General features: G+C 47.7%; 1 protein-coding gene and 1 long non-coding RNA gene across 29 annotated transcripts in view; one reads left to right on the top strand and one right to left on the bottom strand.

The window, feature by feature from the left end:
* celf2 (cugbp, Elav-like family member 2) overlaps window positions 1-22,406 on the top strand; it is a 169,884-nt gene that overhangs the window by 80,694 nt on the left and 66,784 nt on the right. For 27 of the 28 annotated variants that reach the window (XM_034577925.1, XM_034577944.1, XM_034577952.1 and 24 more), the window contains one exon: window positions 22,029-22,225. In XM_034577925.1, coding sequence (XP_034433816.1) covers window positions 22,029-22,225 — 197 coding nt within the window. Of the gene's footprint in view, window positions 1-19,621; window positions 20,180-22,028; window positions 22,226-22,406 lie in introns of those variants that run through there. The other variant, XM_034577946.1, reaches the window with a different exon arrangement.
* On the bottom strand, window positions 7,355-20,508 carry LOC117757168. Its single transcript, XR_004613048.1, has 3 exons — window positions 20,472-20,508; window positions 17,078-17,084; window positions 7,355-8,272 (listed from the first exon to the last, which is right to left on the bottom strand). It is a non-coding gene; the product is annotated as an uncharacterized LOC117757168 (long non-coding RNA).

Below are 22,406 nucleotides of genomic sequence, written 5' to 3'. Positions count from 1 at the left end.
GGTTATGGATGAAACAGCTCCAGCCTCTTTTCCAGGCAGCCCAGCAAAGCACTGTGGGAAGCCGGGTGTTTTTTTTCTGCCACATCAGAATAAAGGATGTGGACTAATGTGGATCCTCTCAAATTACATGTTTCCTCACCCCCAGAAGGAGAAAAGACATATTTTACATGTTTTTTTCCTCAGGAGGAGAAAGGAAATAAATGATTGTGCAATGGCTCCAAGTGGAATGGATGCAAAGCAGCGACATATAAACACAAGTATGATACTTGTCCTTGTCTTTGCTTTACAGGGAGTTGCAGATTTAATATATATATATATATATATATATAACCTCCTGAGCGTTATGGTCTATGCAGCCACAAGTGGTTTAAATTTGCCTTTTATAAAGAATTCAGCTTTGCGTGTTTGTGTAACCACATCTAGTCTGAATTGGCCAATCAAACTGTCACAGGCTGTTCAACAACCTGAGATCAATGTGGAAATGTCGCTCAGCGTGTGCGTCTTGACTTTGTGACATAAGAACCTAAGTATAGCTCTGATATCCTCCAGTAGAATAAGGTAAGGAATGTTTATAATGGTTTGGATTGAGATAGTTTAAGAGGAAAGATGTCAATCCCTCCACCCCCCTTGTCCCACCCCCCCCCCCCCCCCCCCCATCGAGATTGAGAGCTTTTTGAGAGACGGCGAGATGCAATTAAAGCTCGAGAACAGGTCGCCACAGATGATTACTCAGCATTTACAAAGCCGAAGGTGACGTAGGGAAGTTTGAGACCACGTAAGCGGGAGCACCGAAGGATCCGTTGGAGGAGAGAATGTGGCGTTATTAACTCCCCCTGCCTGTTCTGATCTGTTCCCACTTGACATTAGCTGAAGAAAATGACATGCTTTTAGCAGTGGCTGCTCACATAAGAGGGTTACCTCTGCCATTTAGAGGCAAGAGCTGACAGGAGCCCCGCTTCTCAAGTATAACCTGGTTTAGAAGATGGACGGGGAGGAGAGGGAGACGGAGGGAGGGAAGGGAGGATGAGGCGCTGCTTTGCAAAAGAGACGCTCTGCATTTTAAAAAGGACGTGGTGACTTATTCAGGTGCGTGAATATCTCCGTTTCTTTAGATTCCCCAACTCAGCCCCAACCGATCATCTTGTCAGAACTTCCGCTGACAAATTAATTGGTTCCTGTAACCCTTGAGCTAATGCTAATTGTAATCTGGAAGCTGCAACGCGGAGAGTTTTCAGCTGCAAATGCCAACTGTTAGAAAACATTTGAACTCTGCATCCCAGAGAACCCTGAAAGATCGAGGTCAATAAATGTCAAGGAGCATGTTTTCACTTTTGTCTGTAGGTTGAAGAATCTGTCTGATAGTCATGAGGGTGTAATTCGGCGCAGATTCGAATAGAAATCCAGATCTAATGGATTTAAATGTGGATTCTTAGGACGTTTTTCAGCTGCTGTACGGTGATAAACAGAGATACAAACCCATGAATACCATCAACGTGTAGCTGAGATAATGGGAATTAATTTGGGACTTAACAGTTTGTGCATCTTCAATAGTTTTACGACGTTCTCCAAATGCACCTGACGGATTCGGTGCAGAATTGAACGGCCTGTTGGGTTCCACTCTAGTTTTAGTTTTTTACAAGCTCACAAGCAAATTGAGATTTTTTTACTTTCATATCTTCATCAATCACGTTGTCCGTGTAGAGTTTGTACTTCCTGTCAGGTTAACGACACAAGAGGAAGTTTAAAAACAAAATGTCTTGACACAAAACTCACATCCCTTCCCCTGTAAAAACAGTCTTTTGCGAGGATCATCCTCATTTTCCCTCATTGCTTTCTCCCTTTGTTCTCTCTGTACGCACCACTTCAACCAATCCTCGCCCTAATTAGGCCTCCGCCTCACCTCGCCCGGCTGTAATGATGCCGTGGCCGCACACAAAGATTCCTTTGGTTGTTTTCCTCTGCTTCAAAAGCCGCCTCCCCTGCAGACCACCCCTCCGCGATTTAGCAGTCGGTCTTTAGGTTTGTTTGTCCTCTGTTTTGTTTAGTCATTAAAGTTGTCACACTCCGTTTAGATCAAATCGGCTTCGGGAGCGGCTCGAATAAACCTCTTAAATATCAGTGGTGACACCTTGTTAATGGGATGTAACGTGTCAGAGGGGGAGCGGGACGCTAAGGGTCCCGGGAATGGCTGTAGCCTGTATTTCTCTCGAACGAGGAGCCCCCGCCGGCAGCGTTTACATTATGTCGAGTTGTGGTTTTGCACGGCGCAGGGTTAGTGGCAGCGGCGGTTGTAATTAGGAGTGCTGGCTGGGTGCTGCAAGACATTTTGCAGGTTGTCAGGCGGTGGGTGTGGTGGTGAAACGTGATTGACGGTGAGTGGGCACAGTGGTGGGCATTGCGGCGGCCGTGGTCGGCTGAGATTGGCAGGCGGCGCTGTGTAAGTGCTCCTCTGACTGGCAGACATTACAGCCTTTTGTGGTTCTCGGGAGTGCTCTCACACAACTACAGCCAGTTAGTGTGTCCGCGAGTGTGTGCATCAGCGCCTTGATCCCTCTGAGGCGAGCGGTTTCCTCTCAAAACACACAGACGGACGATGGACGCTTGTGTTTACCTACTCACAAGTTGTGTTTAAAAACTCGCTCTGGGCCGAAGCCACGCGCCAAATCATTCCTCGTGTGCGCCGACGCCGGAGACACACGCTAATGAGACAAGTTCCAGATTTCCAGGCCGCGGCTCCGTCTCACCTCCAGTGGTAAACAACAACAAATCAAAACGCTCGCCCGGCTCCTCGTCCGCGTGTGAGAGAGTTAACTTTATGTTGAGAGGTTGTCTTGCATCCCACATTTGCCTGGCTCGGGGCGCTTGTTAGTATTATTGTCAAATTCCTTCATGAGCACACGCGCACACACCCGCAGGCGCACACACACAGATGCTCACAGCCAAATCAAATCTCAGCTGGCCACAGTGACGTTGAAGGCTTTTCGTGCAGCTGCTGTTTGCTCACATACACACAAGACGCACACACACACACACCTAGTCGTTAAATACTCGTGCAACAAACGCATCGATGAGTGTGTGTGTGTGTAACGAAGGTGGAGATGGGGGGGGGGTGACACTGCAGTTAGCATCGGCCTCCTGTGTCGACATTCCTACCACATGGCTGTCAGCCCGCGCTTAGCTTAGCGTCTTCATCTGCACAGGATTAGCATGCAGCACTAGCCCGGCGCTATGAGCTGAGCCTCAATCTCTGATTAGGCGTGATGCATTTGAAGCCTCCACGGGGGGGGAGAGCGGCCGGCACACACGCCATATCAGCTCATTGTATGAAGCAGTGTGTGTGTGTGTGTGTGGGGGGGGGGGGGATATTTAAACAGCCGACACCAGTCCACAGCAGCAGAAAGGAGGCATTTACCCAGCGGCACACTGGTGCACTTTTGGTTTTGTGTTGTTGTACAACAGTCTCACACTTAGAGAGATGTACCTGCAGTAATAAGTACAAGTTCCTGTCTGGTTCCTGGTCGATCATTGGCTCTGGAGCTTCTCTACCAGGCCATAAGTATACGGACAATGTGCCCAAACATTGAACTCATATATATATATATATATAGATGTTGATTATGTCTAAACAAAGGGTAATGATCTGCTGCTTGGAGATGTTCCAATTCCATGTTTCCCTTCAAGATGCCCAAGGTGAGCTGTTGGGTTTCCAGAACTTGCTTGCTTCAAAATATGGTTTGTCCCCCCCCCCCCCCCCCCATCTTGCACTCGGTCAGATTTGATCCTTGCAGTGAATGAAAAGCCCCTGGGACGGAGCTGATATTGCTGCTTGTGAGGACGCTGTTATGGAAATGGGCGTTTAGTCTGTCTCTGGCCTCCGGGGACCATCGGAGGTATATCCCAGAAGTCTGTGCAGACCCTTTTTTTTGTGTGTGTGAACGGAGCTCAGTGCAACTCTCCCCCGAGTGCTCATTATGGAAGATGTTGCTCGGTGAAACACGCCAAAACTGCAAAACACACACACACACACAAGCCAGATGTAGACAGGAATCGTCTCTGCCTCGCGTGGTTCAATCACATAATTGATGACAGCGGCGAGTCAACGGGTCAAGACGATGATGAAGATTCATATTGCAGCGCGTGGAATATTCAACCTTGGGCGTTAAAGACCAAACACAGGTTTGCAAAGTATGTGAGCGTTTGCTCTTAATCGTAATAAATTCATAGCTCCTGCGTGATCACACCACAGCTCAGTGCTTCGGCCTCCCAAGACTACACTGTAACAGCCTTTTGTATGTGGGACACATTTTTAATTAAGTCCAGAAAACATGACCTTGATTTTCCATCGCAGCGACGTTTGTAGTTTGGGGCAAATGTTTTGAGAACGTTGTTGTCTGCTCGCCTGCGGAGTTCTCTCTACAATGACGCTGCAAAAAAATAAAGGAAAGAAACCTGAAGCCCCCAAACTGACAACATGTGGTTTGAATCAAGGCCTCTTCAGATAATCGTTTGAAGCGTCAGAGTTTAGAGGGCAGCCCTGTAAGCAGTGGTGGAAGACGGAGTCAGTTTCTTTACTTAACCCAATTAGACCCGAGGCTCCCTCCAAAACCAAAACACTGTTTGAAAACAACCTCTCCGAACCTGGAACCCGGGGGTGTCTGAAAAACTCCACGTTCGCCAAAAACCTTCTTTTCTCAGCCTCTGAAACACCTAGAGACATGAAATAATATAAACCTTTCAAAGGGCTTTTGTTTCGAATAGTTTTTAATAGTTAATTCAGTTGTTTGTGGAGTAAAACATAGACTTTGAATATAGACGGACGACGTAGCAGCTCCTAAGAAGTAAACCCAAAACGTCTCTATCGCCACCTGGTGGATGGCTGCAGTAAAGGTTATGAATCCAGCCTCCTCCATGTTGGTGAATGGCTCACGGTCAAGTTTGAATTCTTCTGATAAGTTTGGTTCTAAATTAGTTATTTGATGATATATAAACAGACTGAAGCGTCATGATTGACAGCTGAGACTGATTCGAAAAAAGGGCGAGTTCGTACCCTGTGATATTTTTGGCTTCATTTCTGGATAGTGGGAGGGAGTGGAGACGTGTCTATGGGCTCAAACTGCCAGAAATACAAACAAATTACGTTTCCCATAATGCTTTTTATCATCTAAAACGTGTTTGTGTCGTGTCCAGCTGTAAAGAGGATATATTCATACGTTCCATCCAATCGAAACGGGTAAAGAACCATAAAAGCCATTTTTTTACGGAAGCATTCAGGGGCAAAGTTTCATCAAAGTGATCTGTGCACTACACCTGATAATTTATCAACCTGTAGTATCTTGTCCAACTCCACTGGAAATGCAAATGGTATAAACGGGTTTCAGCGCTCGTGGCGAATGATGTGATTTGATATGAGTGATACGAGTCTCTGGAGGGAGCCTGGAGTGAAAGAGGAGGGGAGATGGAAGAGGAGACCGGGGGTGGGATGAAGGAGAAGGAGGGCGACGGGGAGAAGGAGAAAGAAGGTGAGACAAATAGAGAGAGGTAGCTCCCACACCCTTGGGTGGCGTGTTTGTGTGTGTGTGTGTGTGTGTCTGTGTGTGTGTGCGTGTGTGTGTGTGCGTGCGCTGCAGATGAGTAATGGCCTCTGACGTGCATGTCTCTCTTGTCTCGTCCTCCATCCGTTTCATCATTACATGCCATCAATCTCCCCATCTCTCAATCTCCCTGTCAGCTCCCTCTGTTCCGCTTCTCCCTTTTCCATTTCCCTCTTTTTCCTCCTCCCTTCTTTCACCCCCCACCCCCACACACCTCCCCCCTCCCTCCCTCCCTCCACCACCCCCCCGCTTTAACCCAGACAGGCTTATTCTGCGTCGTCTGCAAAGTCCTCTGGGTGTTTAACTCCTCGCCGCCACTCCTCTGTTCTTCCCTCTGTCTCCTCGCCGAAGCCGCTCTCTGTTTCTCACCTGAGCCCCAGTTTAATTTCACCGTGAGAGCGGCGCTCACGCACTCATGCACACACACTCAATCATTCACTGCACCTCACACGCACACACACACACACACACACACACACACACACACACCCCGACTCTCGCGCAACGCGCACACGCTCGCACACACTCGAAAAAGGAGCTGTCAAGAGTAATGGTGTTTAGTGTAATTTACTGTACCGCCGTTGTAGCCTCTGCTTTCTCAATAGGAATCATTATAGAGATTACATAATGGGGGTAATTTTTCTTCTGCCGTGTGCAGTGCTGTGATGGCAGTACAAAGTGTTTTGGAGGCAGGAGAAACCCTGTTAGCTGTATAGCTGAGGAGTAAATGGGTTTCGGTGTAGCCCGGCTAAATCAGCGCCCGTTAGACTCCCTCCCTCCTCCCCGCTATCTCTCCCTCTCTCTCTCTCTCTCTCTCTCTCTCTCTCTCTCTCTCTCTCTTTTCAAATCCATGCCTATTACTCTTAACAAACCAGAATGGATCCGGGATATTGATCTGTTGGTGAGGGAATGCTCTTTTTGGTCGTACGCACGTGAACAGGAGGAGGCCGCGCTCGTGTTGATGCTGGAATTCTTACAGTACAACAGTATTAGAGCACGCCGTGCCGCCGACACCGACACCGTTAACCTCATCGCCCGTAATGCAGCTTAAGAAATAACTCTACGGTAACGGTCTCATCTAAAGGAACACGGTGCTGTGGCGTGTTCCTTCGTGGTGGGAGACAGCAGCTGTGACGGATTCCAGCAGAGACCCAGAGGCCCAATGGTATCAAACCCATTTTCCACCAGAAACCCCGAGATCCAACCTTTTAGATACGAGTTACAGGGAGACGGTGGTTTGATGCCGTGTAAGGTCGCTGTGCTTTACGCTGTAAAAGGTCTGAATGAATTTGCATTGTTGGGCAGCGTCTGGCCACCTTCGGAGAATTCTCCACTTTCCCACTGAGTTTTTTTACTGCATAAATGTTTCAGCAGCTTGAAATGTCAACAGCAAACATTTCGGGTTTTCCAACTCTGAGCACTCGCAGAAGAAGAAAATCCAGAGAGGAGGAAGCAGAAACTAATTTGTCTCCCATCATTCACCTCAAAAGACCATAATCCAGTGCAGCCACGTGATGTGTCTGGTTTCGACCTTGAGTTCTGCTTCCAAGTGCAAAACGCTGGATGACTCAGTGGTTTCTCTGCTTCTTAAGAAGTTCAGCTTCTGATCCAGAGAAGTGTTTTCAATCACGGTCGTGGTTAATCTTTTAATAATCTACAGATTTAAAGAATAGAGAATAGTCGATGCACCAAAAATCAATCACAAGACATCTTTGCTGTAAATCCAACACCCGGTGGTGGTGACTGTAGATTCTGAGATCTCTTTCTTCTGGATTGTGCCGTCACTACTTTTCTTTTTTTAAACGTGTCGTCTTTACGTTCAGCCTCTGGCCTTGTAGTCTGATCCAGAAACCTGCAGGTGTAAGTGACTGTAACCTGCGAGAAGTCACTTATTAAATGTTCACGCTGGAAAAAAGTCTCCCGGCTTAAGCAAGAATTCAATTTGCAAATTTTAAAAGGGTGCGACAAAAAAAAAAATAATAATAATTTTGAGAATTATGACAAATTAATGTTTCCACCAAGCACAACAGAGTCATAAAATCTCTTCTGGAATTAGTTATAAATAATGTGTAACGCTGCCAGGTTCCAGTGTGATGGCGTAATTGACTCTCCTCTGTGGTGCTCCGAGGTCATTACCTCCCCAGCGATGATTCATGTGTTCTCTAATTGCTCTGACATCATCCATGTCGGATACACACACTGTCTGTGTAACACACACACACACACACACACACACACACACACACACACACACACTTAGGTTCTTCTCTTGGCTCAGGAGCAGGCGAAGCTGCCAATATTGTATTTACATTAAAAGTGTATAATCTGATAGACCCTGGGAGGAAGCAACAATATGGCCGCACAGGTGTCTAACCTTGACTCCTCACCCAGCATGGCTATTCATAGGCCATTAATTAGAGCAGGTTCCTGCTAATTAACACACAGGCACCTTTCACTCTCTTTCTCTCCGACACACACACACACACAGACACACACTCTCGCACACACTCTTCTTCCCCTTGCACTCCACTCTCTTCACGTCTGAGTTCCGTTTAATGCGCCCTGTTTGATTTGCCCTACTAAAGTAATGAGTTTGGAAAGCAGACAAAAATTCTGAAGTGTGTTTTGGAGGAGCCTCGGGATAATTTCAAGTCCTGGGGCTGGGAGTAGAAGTACGCCCGCTCGCTCGCACCCACACTCGTGTGTTTTTGCACGCACACAAACGCGCGGAGAGTGTGGTGTGTGTGTGTGGTGTGTGTTTTCTTGGGAGAGGGAGGTTGTTGCACATTGTAGATGACGTCCTGTATCGCCGGAGAGGATTTTGTTTATTAGTTTATTAATAAATCAAGTCTCATGTCGAGCAGGAACGGTTTCAACTCAAGTCTGTTTCTCGTTAGAAAACAAACGAGTCGAGCGTCGGCTCAGTCGAGATGAGCTCGAAGTCGATTCTCCAGTCTCGCTCTGACAAGTTAAAGATCGTTAATGCTACGATTGTGTACAAATTCGAGATACGTCACTGCACACATACGTCCATGCGTTCTTGACGTTGGCAGGGATGTGGGGGGGGTAAAATCAAAACTCTTGTTAGTCTAGTTAAATCAATCTTAAGTCAAGCTCTGGTTAACAAGTCCGAAATAAAGTCTCCGATCAGTTGTAATATGTAGGTAAGTCTTTCCTAAATACTCAACCTTTAATTTCAGCTCTACCTGGATCCAGTCTCTTAATTTAAACGTCATTAGCTCAGTGGAGTGTGACAGATTTTCAAAATCTCACCTTCTGCGGATGAAGATTAACAGTTTAACCTGTAAACTGTGTATTCGCAGGAGATTAAGAGACAAAACACAGATTTACCAAAAGCTGTTAAACAGGTAAAAAGAAAAAAGAAGCAGCTTATTCAGGTAAAAGGATAAAGACCGAGTGCAGTAGATTAGGTCTAATGAAACAACACGGTCTTTATCCTGCACAGACAAATCTTGTTGTCTGAACAATAACAGCTGCGACTACGAAGCCCACAAACACCACCGCGGCGTTTTCACATCTTTTCCTCGTGCCAAAACAAAAATTTGCCAGTTACATTACGAGCACTTAGGAGCTGGATCACTGCCGCCGCACGTTTTCCTCGTGTGGTTAACGTGGAAACACAACACGATGCCAGCATCCACGCCGGCCGGCGAGATACCGTCAACCCAGAACTGTCCCGTCAGAGGAGAAACGCAAATTACGACATCTCAAAAAATCAAGTGAAAAGTCAAATGAGAACAAATGATATATTTGGGGAGGCTGGATTCAGGCCAGAGGGGGGTTGAGTTATGAAGGGGAAATGGGATGCAGATGAGCCGTCCTCTTCCTCCTCCTCCTCCTCCTCCTCCTCCTCCTCTTCTTCTCCTCCTTCCTCGTCAGCATTCAAACCTCATCCCCGGACCGGTACGGCGCTGTGGTGTCTGTTCGCCCGCAGGAGGAGAGAGACGGACAAACAAGGATGAAGTGAGAGAGAAGTAGACGATGGGCGAGGGTGGAGGAGTGAGGCGATGGAGCTGGAGAGAGACGGAGGGAGGGAGAGAGATGGTTCATTAAACATTTAGAGGGATGGAGAGCAGACAGGCGTCTCCATTTCTCCCCTCTTACTGTTCAGGAGAGAGGAGGCTGAATGTAGGTCTGCCTCTCCATCCAAACACACCCGTGTTAGCGCGGTTGTGTGTCTGTGTGTGTGATTTGTGCCACACTGAAATCCCTGCTCGTCCCCACAGGTCCAGATAATGGCCTGAAAATGTAACAGCATGACCCTAAATATAGCAGCCTCACTTGTGCTGTATATCTGCACTTAATCCGTGTATTACAACACACGCGCGCGCACAAAAATAAACACACTAATGCAATTCCAAGGTTATCCAAAGGAATTACATGTTAGCCGAGCTTACCCGCAGTGTATCCGACTCTCCGTATGAACCGGAGTGTATTTACCCTTGTACACACCTCTGTGTATTCTCCCATTTAGCACAGTTTCCACTCATGCATCCTAATGGCCCCAGAGAGCCAGAGAGTCTCTGCTGTCTGTTATTAGTGAGCAGCCACAGATCAATAGGCTCTGGGACTGCGGCGCTGGCCTGTTAGCGCGTCCCCATTCAGGCCCACTGAGCCGTGGCTAACACCGCGGCTAAAGTGTTTGCTAGTATAAAGTCTCTGAAGTGGGGAGGCGCACCTGAACCCGCCCCGAGCTTTTTTCGACAGAGCTCTGAGCTCTGAAGACGAGCGAGGAGTCGGAGGGCGACCGGGGACAAGAGGAGTCACTGAAAGGGACTTGAGAGGCGGCATTGTTCGGGTTCAGTGGGTGTTAAAGGGAAGATTCACTCAATTTACCCCCCCAAAAAAGAGAGAAACGTAATACGTGTAGTGATATCTAACGATGCACGTACATATACACACATATTTGTCAGCTTTTAAGGACGTTTTCACACCCGAGCATTGGACGTAGACGTGTTAGGTGGGTGGGTAGTAGTCTTTCTGATTTAATGGAGAAATGTTTTGTTGCCACTGTGATTTCACGGCTAAGAAATAAGCTTAAAAGTTGACGTCTCTTGTGATTTATCCATCTTTTATGATGCTCCGGGACATGGTGCAGGTTTCTTTTTTGTAACAGAAATGATCGGTAAAGCAGTGATCATGTGTTGAAGTGGTGCCAAGTGATTGTTTCAGCCTTTTGTTTGAATTATTCACCAATATACCCCGAGACGGTTTTATTTTCATGATTAGGATCATTATTATGAGGGAATTATATTATCGTTCCCTCTCTTTCTGAATCTGTTGAGCGACTCACTGCTTTTTCAAAACGCCCTCAACTCTGACATGAATGCAGCTCAGAGAAAAACCGCTGACTTTTAAACCAAAATGCAGGCGAGAAAAACTGATTTGGGAGATTGTGAATATCAAGTCAAAATGTCATCCAGATACAGCCTGAAAAGTATCGGTCAAACCTTTGTGTCGGTTTGACAGTGTTTGCTTTTGGGATCTGGCGGAGACTCGTACACACACGCACACTCACAGACAGACACACACACACACACACAGACACACACACACACACACACACACACACAGGCATAATGAAGCTCCCTCTCCAGTCCATCAGCATATGTCAGCATATGGCTCCCTCCTCGGAGAGACTGTTGAACAGACTGATCCGGGTTTGATTTTGCTCTGGAGGTCTTGACCTGGGATGGAGGGCAGACAGGAGAGAAAACAGGGGGGAGGGGGGGGGGGAAAGGAAAGGAGTCAAGGAAAGTAAAGTGGTGGGGGGGCAGGGGGGGGGGGACTGTTGCTATTAACAGCTGTCAGCCTGAACTCTCTCCACCCGTTGACCGGCCTGATGCTGTTGTGTGGGTTGTTATTGTCAGACTCCTGTTCACCACCCCCGGGCACACACACACACACACACACACACACACACACACACACACAGAGCATGTGCACGTGTGTGTGTGATGAAACATACAAACATATTGAGCCATCTGTTCCCCGCGCTAATTGGTATGCATGACAATGTTTTTCCAGCCCATAAAACCTAATGAAAATGAACACCCCACCCGCCCTAATATCCCTTTCATGCTATCACCCGCTCCTTGCCCCCGCCTCTCACTCCTTCCCCCTCCTCCTCTACGACATTACAGGCATAATTACACCACACCGGGCATTAGCCACCGTTCTTCTCCAGGCGTTTTCAGTCCAGGGGGCAGGTCCAAAAGATTGGAGATGTCCTGCCGCTCCCAGTGGAAATCTGTCCAGACCCCCCCCCCCCCCCCTATAAACTTGGCTCAGAGGATGAATTGTAGTATGTTGTTGTGGAGTAAAACTCTTGGAAACAAGAAGTGATTTCCTCTTCTCTGCTGACGGCACGCTTGAGGAATCGGACGAGCAGAGAGGGACATGGAGAAGGGAGGAAGGAATATAAGAGGCAATAAATGGATGAGTGGAGGTCGTTGACTTGTCTCAGCTAAATTGGAGACTTGACTTGGAATCTGCTTTGGACACTTTAAGGCTGCACGACTCAAGACTTGCTCTTGGAAGATTTTGAAATGTGGACGCTCCATAAACGAACTGGACGTCTCCCAAAAGACAGGAAAGTTATCTTGGGATGAGCCTTTCCTTATTGGCACAGACTGACTTTAGACTTGAAGTGAGACTTTGACCCATGTTGACTGATTTCAGGTTTGACTTGACACCAAGTGTCCTTGAGCTTGAGGACCTTGGTTTGACTTTTCTTAAAGTTGGACTCATCTTGACTGATTCTTTTATCAGACATTATCAGGTTGTCTCCCAAAAAAACTAAAAAACAAAAATCAGATTTGAGTTGAGCCTCGGTTTGACTTCCCAAAACACCTGATACTTATTTTGACCAAAGTCTGGACTCGGACTTTGTTGACTAACCTGAGACTCGATGTTAATTCTGACCTTGAGACCAGACATGCACATGGACCTCGGCCGAGAAGGAAACGTTATGATCCTGATGAATGTGCAGGTCCACTTCTCACTCTCTCTCTAGCCTTGGAGCCTTGGTGCAGATATTCTCTCTCCGAGCTCCTCCCTAGTAACTGTCTGATTCTTTTATGTCGTTTATATATATATATATATATATATATATATATATATTCTTATACACTTTATCTCAAATCAGTGACGTTTGTGTTGCTATGACAACATATTGTTTTTTAGGTCAGACTTAAATGTGAGCGTGAAGAGAGATACAGAAGAAATAAATGTGGCAGGAAGAGAAAGAAAACAATAGAGTGGACAAAATGGAAGAGAGGAGGAGATGAACTTGGCGAAGGCCGACTTCATTCACATGAATCACAGCAGGGAAACGCTGGATAGCAGCCGGGGTGGCTCGGTGCGCTGCAGTGTGTGTGTGTGTGTGTGTGTGTGTGTGTGTGTGTGTGTGTGTGTGTCGGTTTGTGTACGTGTGTGTGTGTGCGCGTGTGACACCACACTGAAGAATGTGTTGTACACGTGGACAAAATGCCCCAGTTGTATTTTGTGCTTAAAGGGAGCCCGAGGTCAGACTCGCATACACACAAACACACTCTGCCGCAACTCCCGTGAAATGATCTACGAGGGAAATTACAGTACAAACAAGAGCTTACAGATGTGCCCTCGCCGAGAAAAGTAACTCCTCAGCACGGCCTGTTTTTTCACAATCGACCACACAAACACACACACACTCGCAAACAACACAAACAGAAAACGTCGCCCTCTCTCGCCAGCCAATAAATATGTTTCCTGCGGCAGTCTGTCTCTGGTCGTGTGTGTGTGTGTGCGAGGAGCGGGATAGGTGGTTGATTAAACCCTCAGACGTGGCGTTGCCGGTCCTCGCCACGGGAACACGCCAAGCGGCCTCTGGGAGAATGTCGAAACACACAATCTCAGCAACCCTGTGCGGTGTGTTCCTGTAGTTTTTATTGGCGTCGGTACATGAAAACAACAGCCTCGCCAAATCCCTGACAGAGCTTTTATCCAGGCTTTTGTAACCTTTGTGCGGCAAACGGCGCAGGGGTTTACTCACAATGGGACGTAATTGTGTGGAAGCCAGTTCGACGAATGCACTCGTGTTGTTAAATCAGTGGTGTTTTGTTGTGGGCAACTGGCTGCCGCTTCCCTCCCCTCTCTCCCTCTCTCTCTGTTCCTCTTTGTCTCCCTGCGTTGCCCTTATTACGCCATTTTCTGTCCGCACCCTGTGGTTTTCTGCTTGGTCGTGCCCTTTAGAGGTGTCACGGCCGATGTGCGTGAACACACCGGGGGGCGTTTACACGTCGTTCAGGTGAGGGCGCACAGTAACACACAGTAAAGATAACGCTGTGGAGGCCGCGGTGGACTCCCGTCGACCTGCGTCTTGAGTCCGGATCCACTGAATTAGGCCGTTTCGATACGATTCTCCCCGCCAGTCGCTCTTTCTTCTGTTCGTTGGATCGGCATTGTTGGCCCGTTTTGCGGAGAAGCATTAGTCAAATGGGCCATCATCCCCTTCGGCGAGTCAGATGATGACTTTTGGCAGAATGCAGCCGCAGCGCGATGCCAGACAATCAGAGCCATTGCCATTTCATCACACGGTCGCATGCGGACGCACGGGCACGCACGCAGACTCACACCACAAACAAGCTGTTTCTCATTAAGCCCGCAAACATGAGAGATTGAGTGAGACGAGCGGTAGGTGATGAAGGAGGAGAGGCGGCGAGCTGAAGGCTTTTTACCCAGCGAGAGATAATAAAAAAAAAAAAAGAAAAACCCGGCAACAACACAAAAAAACGAAAGAGCGACGAGTCAGGGGGTGCGTTCGCTGCGCTGTCATCCAAAGAGACACCCGCCTACCCAACACCCAATACCCCCAGCTACCCTCACCCCATGGCCCGCCGACACGGCTGTTCCCATAGCAACAGGATACAGGAAGGAGGAGGGGGGGGTGAAGAAGAGGAGAAGTGTGCTAAAGATTACAGAGGAATTTTGCTGCTGCTGCTGCTGCTGCTGCCTGGATTTGACCAATCTGCTGTTGAGGCTTTAAGATGCTCTAATTCCTTCCCCCTGCCTTCCTCTATCACGTGCGCGCGCACACACACACACACACACACACACACACACACACACACACACACACACACACACACACACACACACACACACACAGACACACACACAGGAACTCCAGGTCAGGCTGACGAGAGCTGGAAGGCATAATTTTCGAAAGATAATTCTAGGAACCTCGCTGTCCAAGTCGAAGTGGGAAAGGTCCGACAAACTGGAGCAGGATTTTCAAAATAGAGGCCTCAACATAGAAAAAAAAAAACGTTAAGCCAGTGTTTGATAAGAACTTTCCAACGTGTGGTAATATTTGTATCTGCAGCACCTCCTCCTCCCTGAAACCTCTGTGTCCAGATGTGCATGAAATCCACTTTGCTCATTCACGCTCCCGGGAGGAAGAACCCCATTGATTGTAGAGACCTTATCACCTTTCTTGCCGCGCCACCATTAAGCCGTGTTTTCGATTTTCAAATGAGAAAATCTCCTAATCCTTTAGTTGTAAACGTGCGATATGTGTCGTCCACATTCTCGCTCCCAACAGATATGAACCTATTGATTCTCGGTGACCACATCAAAACTGTACATTTATTTATTAATCGATGGTATCGGGACAACAGTTCAAATTGTCCATGTTGAAAAGGACATTTTTCTCTCCAAATTACAGATGATTCAACACAAGCAAAAATTAATTTCCCCTCTATTATATACAACATATTAATGCATTCAGCTGGAAGTACCTTTATTTTTCATTAATTATGAATCTAATAAATGCTTTAATTGATCTGTTAATTAGCTGTTTTACAAATGTTTGAAAATAGGGATAAGGCAGATTTTTCTGTTTTCTCTTATAATGTAACTTCAGTATCTATTGATTATCAAAGTGTATTGATTTCTGTATTCTAATAATAATAATATTCAGATTATAGATGGACTCTGCTCTGTTCCGCTCTGAGAGAGAACTGCTCTCACTGCATCTCATGTGACAGCGTTCATTACCTTGTTCCTCAAGGATCTCAGGAGCACATGAAGTGTAATGTGTGTGTGTGTGTGTGTTTGTGTGTGTGTGTACAGGTGGCAGGTTGTGCGGTGATTGATACACAGTTTCTTTACATCTCAAATAACATGAATAATTCATTAAAAATAACTTTATGAGCTGCAGAAAAACCTTCAGCTTGAATAGAGATGTTATTCAAATACCAGTTTTCAGTGTGACTGTCGAGTCTTTTTCCTTTTACTGTCGTCGCCCACTGAACAGAGCTGCTAATAGGAAGGATGTTGTTTATGAAGAATCAGATCTGGACTTTATTCCAAAACTACTGTTCTGGACCCAGAAGACACAACGACAGGATATTGTTTAGTAGAAAATATCCTTAATAATGATTGTTTCTCCTGCAATCTTTGATTTGAGAGTCATTTTCTAACGTGCACCTGCAGCATCTCACCAAGCAGCTTAATTTCTGAGGAAACAGTGTGAGCTCCTCCTCTGTATTATACATGCATGTTCTACACACGTGTGTCATACATCAGCGTGTTGTCGTCACTGTGTGTGTGCGTGTGTGTGTGTGTGTGTGTGTCTCATTAGCGGGCGGCGGTGTGAGGTAGCTCGTTAGCGCGGAGCTAGCTGAGCGTCAGGGCATCGGTGCAGCTTCATTAGCTACTGTGACATTTATCTGATTGTTTCTCCTGCGCCACATGTACCGCCACGTCTCCATGGCAACCACAAATGCGTACACACACACACACACAGGAAGGCAGCCACACTCTCACGGTCATTCATAGATGCCGGCATCCTCGAAGCTGCTCGGCCTCCCCCCCCCCCCCCCCCCCCCCCCAGCAGCAGCACAGCAAAATGGATAATGAATATCTGAGCAGTGTGTAGCGGTGGGTGGAGCGTAGCTTATAGTAAAGATGAAGTGAATCACGGGCGGCATCGCGCTGCCTCGTTTGGCTCCAGCACGCCGGGGCCCCCGGGAGCCGGTTCACCTGCCTGTGAGTCACTTTACAGAGAAACTAAAAGCGTTCCAAAATAAATCAGCCGCCACGGTTCGCCACTCATTTACTTTGAGTCACTAATCCGCCTCCTCGCTCTGCCGACGACAAGATCAGCCACAGACTCGGATCCGGGGTTAAAAGAAAAAAAGAAAAAAGCACGCCTCTTACGGCGCGTTGTGGCGAGGTAGATAATCTCGTTTACACTTTGATGCAGCAGCGGAAAATATTCAGGACTATGAAATGAATTGTGGGTGTTTGTCGACGTGCACTTCGCGTGCACACACAGATGTTGTGTGTTAGTGTGGAGGTGTGTATCAGCCCCACTGGGGACAAACTTAAGTGTGGTTGTGTTTACCGTGTTGAGGAGCAGAGCCCATTGAAAGCCTCTTAATTATCACACAACCCTACAGATGCATCTCAACACCTCCAACCTGCAGCCTGGGAACGCTCTCTTCGCATAAATATACAAGTACATCACAAAATGGCAAAGTACACTCAGTAAAACCTTTATTGTGTGTGTTGAAGTATCTGGAGTTTTACAGTATGTGAGCCAAAACCTGTCTGAAACCTTTTTACTGTGGAAAATTGCAGTTTTTGAACAAAATCGTGCACAACGACCACATCATATTATTATAAAGTCAAGATACGTTCACTATAATTCAATATCATCCGACAGGAAGTGATAACTCTGAGGTCTGCACTTCGGTTTCAGCATCATAAATGTTTTTTAACCTGTTTGTGTGTCTGGGTAAAAGTCATCTGAGGAGAAGTGAGTCCAGGTCTGTGTGTGTGTGTGTGTGTTTCCCAACATGTGTGTGTGTGTGTGTCTGTAGGTGTGAGAGTGTTTAGCTGACCTTGGTCACCCTGCTCCCTCGAGGGGGGGGACTGATGTTTCTCACTCAGCTTGTCAACAAGATTAGTTCCCCTGTGGGACCGTTACACACCCTGCAAACACACTGCCAATAAGAAGACGTGTGTGACAGCTCGGCCCTTCCACGAACCCACTCAGTGTGTGTGTGCGTGTGTGTTTTGTGGCGTGCGTGTTTTGTGGCGTGCGTGTTTTGTGGCGTGCGTTTGCTCCGATTAAGGGGTTAAGGGAATCTAGAGAGGATGTGTGTTTTAGAGCAGAAACAGAAGTGGAAAAACAGGAGAGGGATCAACGCAGCCAACCTGAACCGTCGCCTTTGTGTGTGTATGCATGTGTGATATATGTGCATGTGTGCACACGTGCGCCCGGTTTTCTCAGAGAGCCCACGCTGAGCGCCGAGCTGTGCTTACTCCTGGACCGGGCTCATCTGCATCCCCTCTCTTTTATCCCCCCTCTTGTTCCGTCCTCACTCGTCCTCCCCGTGTCTTCTCCTCCTCGCCGGCGTGCAGCAGGTTCCTCTCCGGCTGCCTGTTGGACTCCAGCTGTGAACGAGGAGAACACAGGAGATAGCGGGCGTTTAATGTAGCGCGGGTCACTCGGCGCTGTCAGCGTTTACTCTTCTTACGCGGATTCTCCTTTTTTCTTTCCACCTGTAAAATCCACTATACATACTGCAGCTTGATTTTTATTTATGATGCAGCTCAGGATAGTGACAATCCCTTATTTATATAGAGAGTGGCGCACAAGAGGTGTGTTCAAATGCCTTTAGAGCTGCACAATCATCTTTTATAGGTCACACGCTGTAACAACAGGGGATTTGAAAGGTGTTATCATCCTCTTCTGCAGTTCGCTTCAACTTTTCAGCATCTTTCAGCTCTTTATTTTGGTTTTAACTATATATGTTTTTCATTGATATTATTTCCAGGCAGTAATTTTGGCTATTTTCCTGAAATCTGAGGAGGGGCTGTATGTCAGGATGAGTCAGAGTCAGTTGCTGCCGACATTTTCATTCGTTTTACCCGTCAGCCCCCGAGTAACATGTCACAAAACTGAAATTAACCAAAAGATCATTTAAAGACACAAGGCCTAAAGGTGTAGTGATGGAGTCTATCTATAGATACACCCCCCCCCCCCCCCCGACCTTCTACTGTTAACGCTAAGCTCGGCTAACCCCATCCTGACAGAACACTAGATTTACATCGATCGTCTCAATCTCGCTGTCGGAAAAAAAACAAAGCCAATTAGTGTGTTTCCCAACATGTGGGACATTGTCTGTAATGGAGGGGCGGACTGAGGAGCTGCGGATGTAAAATGAAGATGATGAATGAATAAATAAACAACCATCGTAAGATTTTATGATCAATACTGTGCAGCTGTAGTTGGGATGAACGAGCCTGCTGTCTAATGTGAGTGTGAGGTGAGGGAATAGCAGCCCTCAGCAGCTGCTTCAAAGGCCCATCCAGACACGTTTTTTAGAGTCTGGCTAAGCGCACACACACACACACACACACACACACACACACACACACACACACAGACACACACACTCGGTGTATATCAGCCCTCAGTCACGGCCCTGTGCTGCAGGGAGACTGGAGTGATGGAAGCAATAGTTAAGCCATTAAGGCAAACAATTGGCTCAAATTGAGAGGGAGAGCGAGAAAAGAAAAGCAGGAAGAGGGAGGGAGATGGAGAGGCTGTGGCAGGAGTGGATCCACTCAACGACTTAATCCGAGCCCCAGGACACTCTCCTGCTGAGCTCCGCACACTCGCACAAACATCCACACACACACACACATACACACACACACACACACAAACACTAAGGCCCTGTCTACTTGCAATAACACCTTGTCAGTCCTGGCCACAGGGGCGAAGGAAGAGCCGCTCGCTCCTTTTGTAGTGAGGAGAGTCAGCGACTTCCAGCCACCTCAGGAAAAGACGGAGCATGCAATCGACACAGGGCAGCTCTGTGAGTGTTGCTGCGCCTTTTGGCTGTGAAAGTGTGAAGCCGCTCATTGTCTTAGCGGGCGGAGGGACCGGCGGAGGGAGGACAGGGTGGACAGTGTCCTGGACGGGGGGGGGGGGGAGGCGCTCCTCTGACACCAGCTATTGTGTCGTCTCCCCCGAGGACTCGCTCAGGCCGCACAGGCCACGCAGGCCTCACATAAACAGGCAACAATGAGGGATTGTCTCCAGCTATTCTCCCTCGTTCTGTTCACACACACGTCGACTGTACATGTGCGTGTGTCCGAGGGCGAAGGGGATGATGTGCTCCCGTCTGAACCCTGCCACCGCCAAGTCTCACCCGATGCAGCCGCCTTCGCCGTTTATGTCCCCAAACCACAGCCAGCGATCGGGGCAGTAACTCCTGGCCGCCGCCGCCGCCGCCGCCGCCCTTCCCTCCCTTCCTCCCTTCTTTCCTCTCCTCCATCAGCTGCCACCCTCGGGGCTCCCTCGGCGCCCGGGCCCCCCTACAATTTATCGGACAGCTTAGCAAGGAGTGGTTGCTGCCCCGAGGACTGTTAGCCCTGGTTTGGCTCGTTGACTCCTTCTCCGGTGCTGGCGTTTTATTTGACATGTCCTTTAAGTCCTTTAAAGAATTGGGCGTTTCTGCTGAGCGCCTTGGCTCTTTGTGCAAAAGATGGATGGCCCGCGTTCAAAGGTCTGGATGTATTTTTTTTTTTGCCTCCTCCATCCCACTCTCCCTCTTCCTCTCCCTCCTTCCCTCCCTCGTTCTTTTCTTGCTGAGCTTTATAGGGTGGTATTAGTGTTGTCAGCGAACCAAGCTCGGGATTTGGCTTTGTTTTGCTTTTGCCTCTTACGATAATGCTCTTTTCTCTCTCCTGCCGAGAACAACAAAAGGGAAAGTAGAGCAATAGAACAGCACAGCCATCGACTTTGGTTTCATTAAATTGGTTTTCAGCCATCTTAAATAGACCACAGGCCTTGATGACAGTGATGTTTGTGTGTGTGTGTGTGTGTGTGTGTGTGTGTAGACATGTGCGGTATGATTGTTCTCAAAACACATCCACCCTTCGCCTCGTGTGTGCTCGGGTGCCGTTCTCATCTCAATCGAAAGCCTTCACTCGCCTCTATTTGTTCAAAAAAAAACGCTGTGTAACGTTTGCATTCCAATCACGAGGACGGCGGCGTGTGTTTTGTGGAGATAAGTATTGTACCTCGGCGTTAAAAGACGGGGGGGGGGAAGCACTTCACATGCATTCCAGATGTGGAAATATAACCACACCGATCGGCGTGTAAGCATCTGTGTCCTATTAAAAGTGCCCAGAGGTTTACTGTACGGGTTCTGCAGCCTAATCCCTCGCACACGGCCTCGCGTTAACACGCTGCTTATCCAGCGCTCGGCCATGCATGCAAAACGTGCACAAACACTCACACACGCTGGATGCAAACATTCCTCGCCACCGCTCATGCTGCAGCAGATTTCAAGTCAACAGATGCACGGTTGTTTAGTCGTTGTGCTTTAAAATACTCACACATACACGTTTACTGTGTAAATCGCCGGCTTCAGGGATGAAGGTGTGTAGAGCTGAGAGCTGTGAGGAGCTGTTTGGACACCTGAGAGGATTTTATACCTGTGGCTCCCTCTGAGTTTCTGTGTGATGGTGTAAAGGATGTTTGAAAGGCTTTTTCATCTTGTGAATGGAAATCTGGGACAGCTCTTTTTAAACCTATATCCGTTTGCAACATATCAGGGTCCTGAAGTTAAGATGCTCCACATTTCTTCCTCTCTGAAAAACTTGAAAGTAAACTAACACCCTGGAATTAACACATCTGTAAACTCTGGGTGAGTTAAAAACAACAAATGAAGCTGAGTTTTATTTCTATATAGAGCAGGAAGTGAGATCCAATCACAAGTGGTCAACGGAGACACATTCAGGACGGATTTCGTTCTTCAGGTGTGAACATACGAATCTAGAGCTGAACCCTTTTGATCAGATCTCTCAGAACAGATGTTGTGTCATTGGATTTTTTGAAAAACGCTTTGTCACGGGCTCAGTGAAGTCACCTCCTCCCTCCTGCGTTTGATTTGACCCCTTTTACAAGATATCTGTTGGTGCCACACGCGGAAATTCAACACCACTAAATCACGACATTATTACTTTTGACAACACGAGGAAAGAGAGCTTGGTTTGGAGAACTGCAGCCGGTGCCCCCAGCGTGATGGGAAATTAGCTCGGTTCGTGTTACGGCACAAAACTGCCGGGCGATGCCAAGACAAATGGAGCTTACATTTTAAAAAAGGTCAAGCTTCTGGTCAAGTTTGTTTCACACGCACTGAGTAACAGTTTAGCCCAAGCTGTGTCAGAAGATAAGGAAATATTGTCCAGAGAGTTTCAACGCACAGTCGAGACGATGAAGAACTTTGCAGCGGTGAATCAGAGCAGAAACCACCAGATAGTTCGTCACGGTATCACCAGACGAGAGCTTCTGGTGTCGCCAGCGTAAATATCGTGTGCTTAATGTTTTCTCTTCCGTCTCCTCCACAGCAACGGCACGGCCGGGAAGATGAACGGGGCGCTGGAACACTCGGACCAGCCGGACCCGGACGCCATCAAGATGTTTGTGGGTCAGATCCCACGCTCCTGGTCAGAGAAGGAGCTGAAGGAGCTGTTTGAGCCGTACGGCGCCGTCTACCAGATCAACATCCTCCGAGACCGCAGCCAGAACCCTCCACAGAGCAAAGGTACGAGCACACACACACACACACACTAACACCAGGTACTTTGCACAAACATGGATGCAGGCAGGAATTTGCATGAAGGTAATACAAGCAAACATGGAGGATAAGTGAGCGTGACGCAGAGCAAGGTGAAAACAGGTAAAAAGACAAAAAACAGAGAAACGTCTGGACCTGGACCAGAGAA

This window comes from Hippoglossus hippoglossus, chromosome 23 (genome assembly GCF_009819705.1).
Source record: "Hippoglossus hippoglossus isolate fHipHip1 chromosome 23, fHipHip1.pri, whole genome shotgun sequence".
NCBI lineage: Eukaryota > Metazoa > Chordata > Actinopteri > Pleuronectiformes > Pleuronectidae > Hippoglossus > Hippoglossus hippoglossus.
The sequence above is the reverse complement of the archived record's forward strand: the minus strand, read 5'-3'. Positions and strand labels throughout refer to the sequence as shown.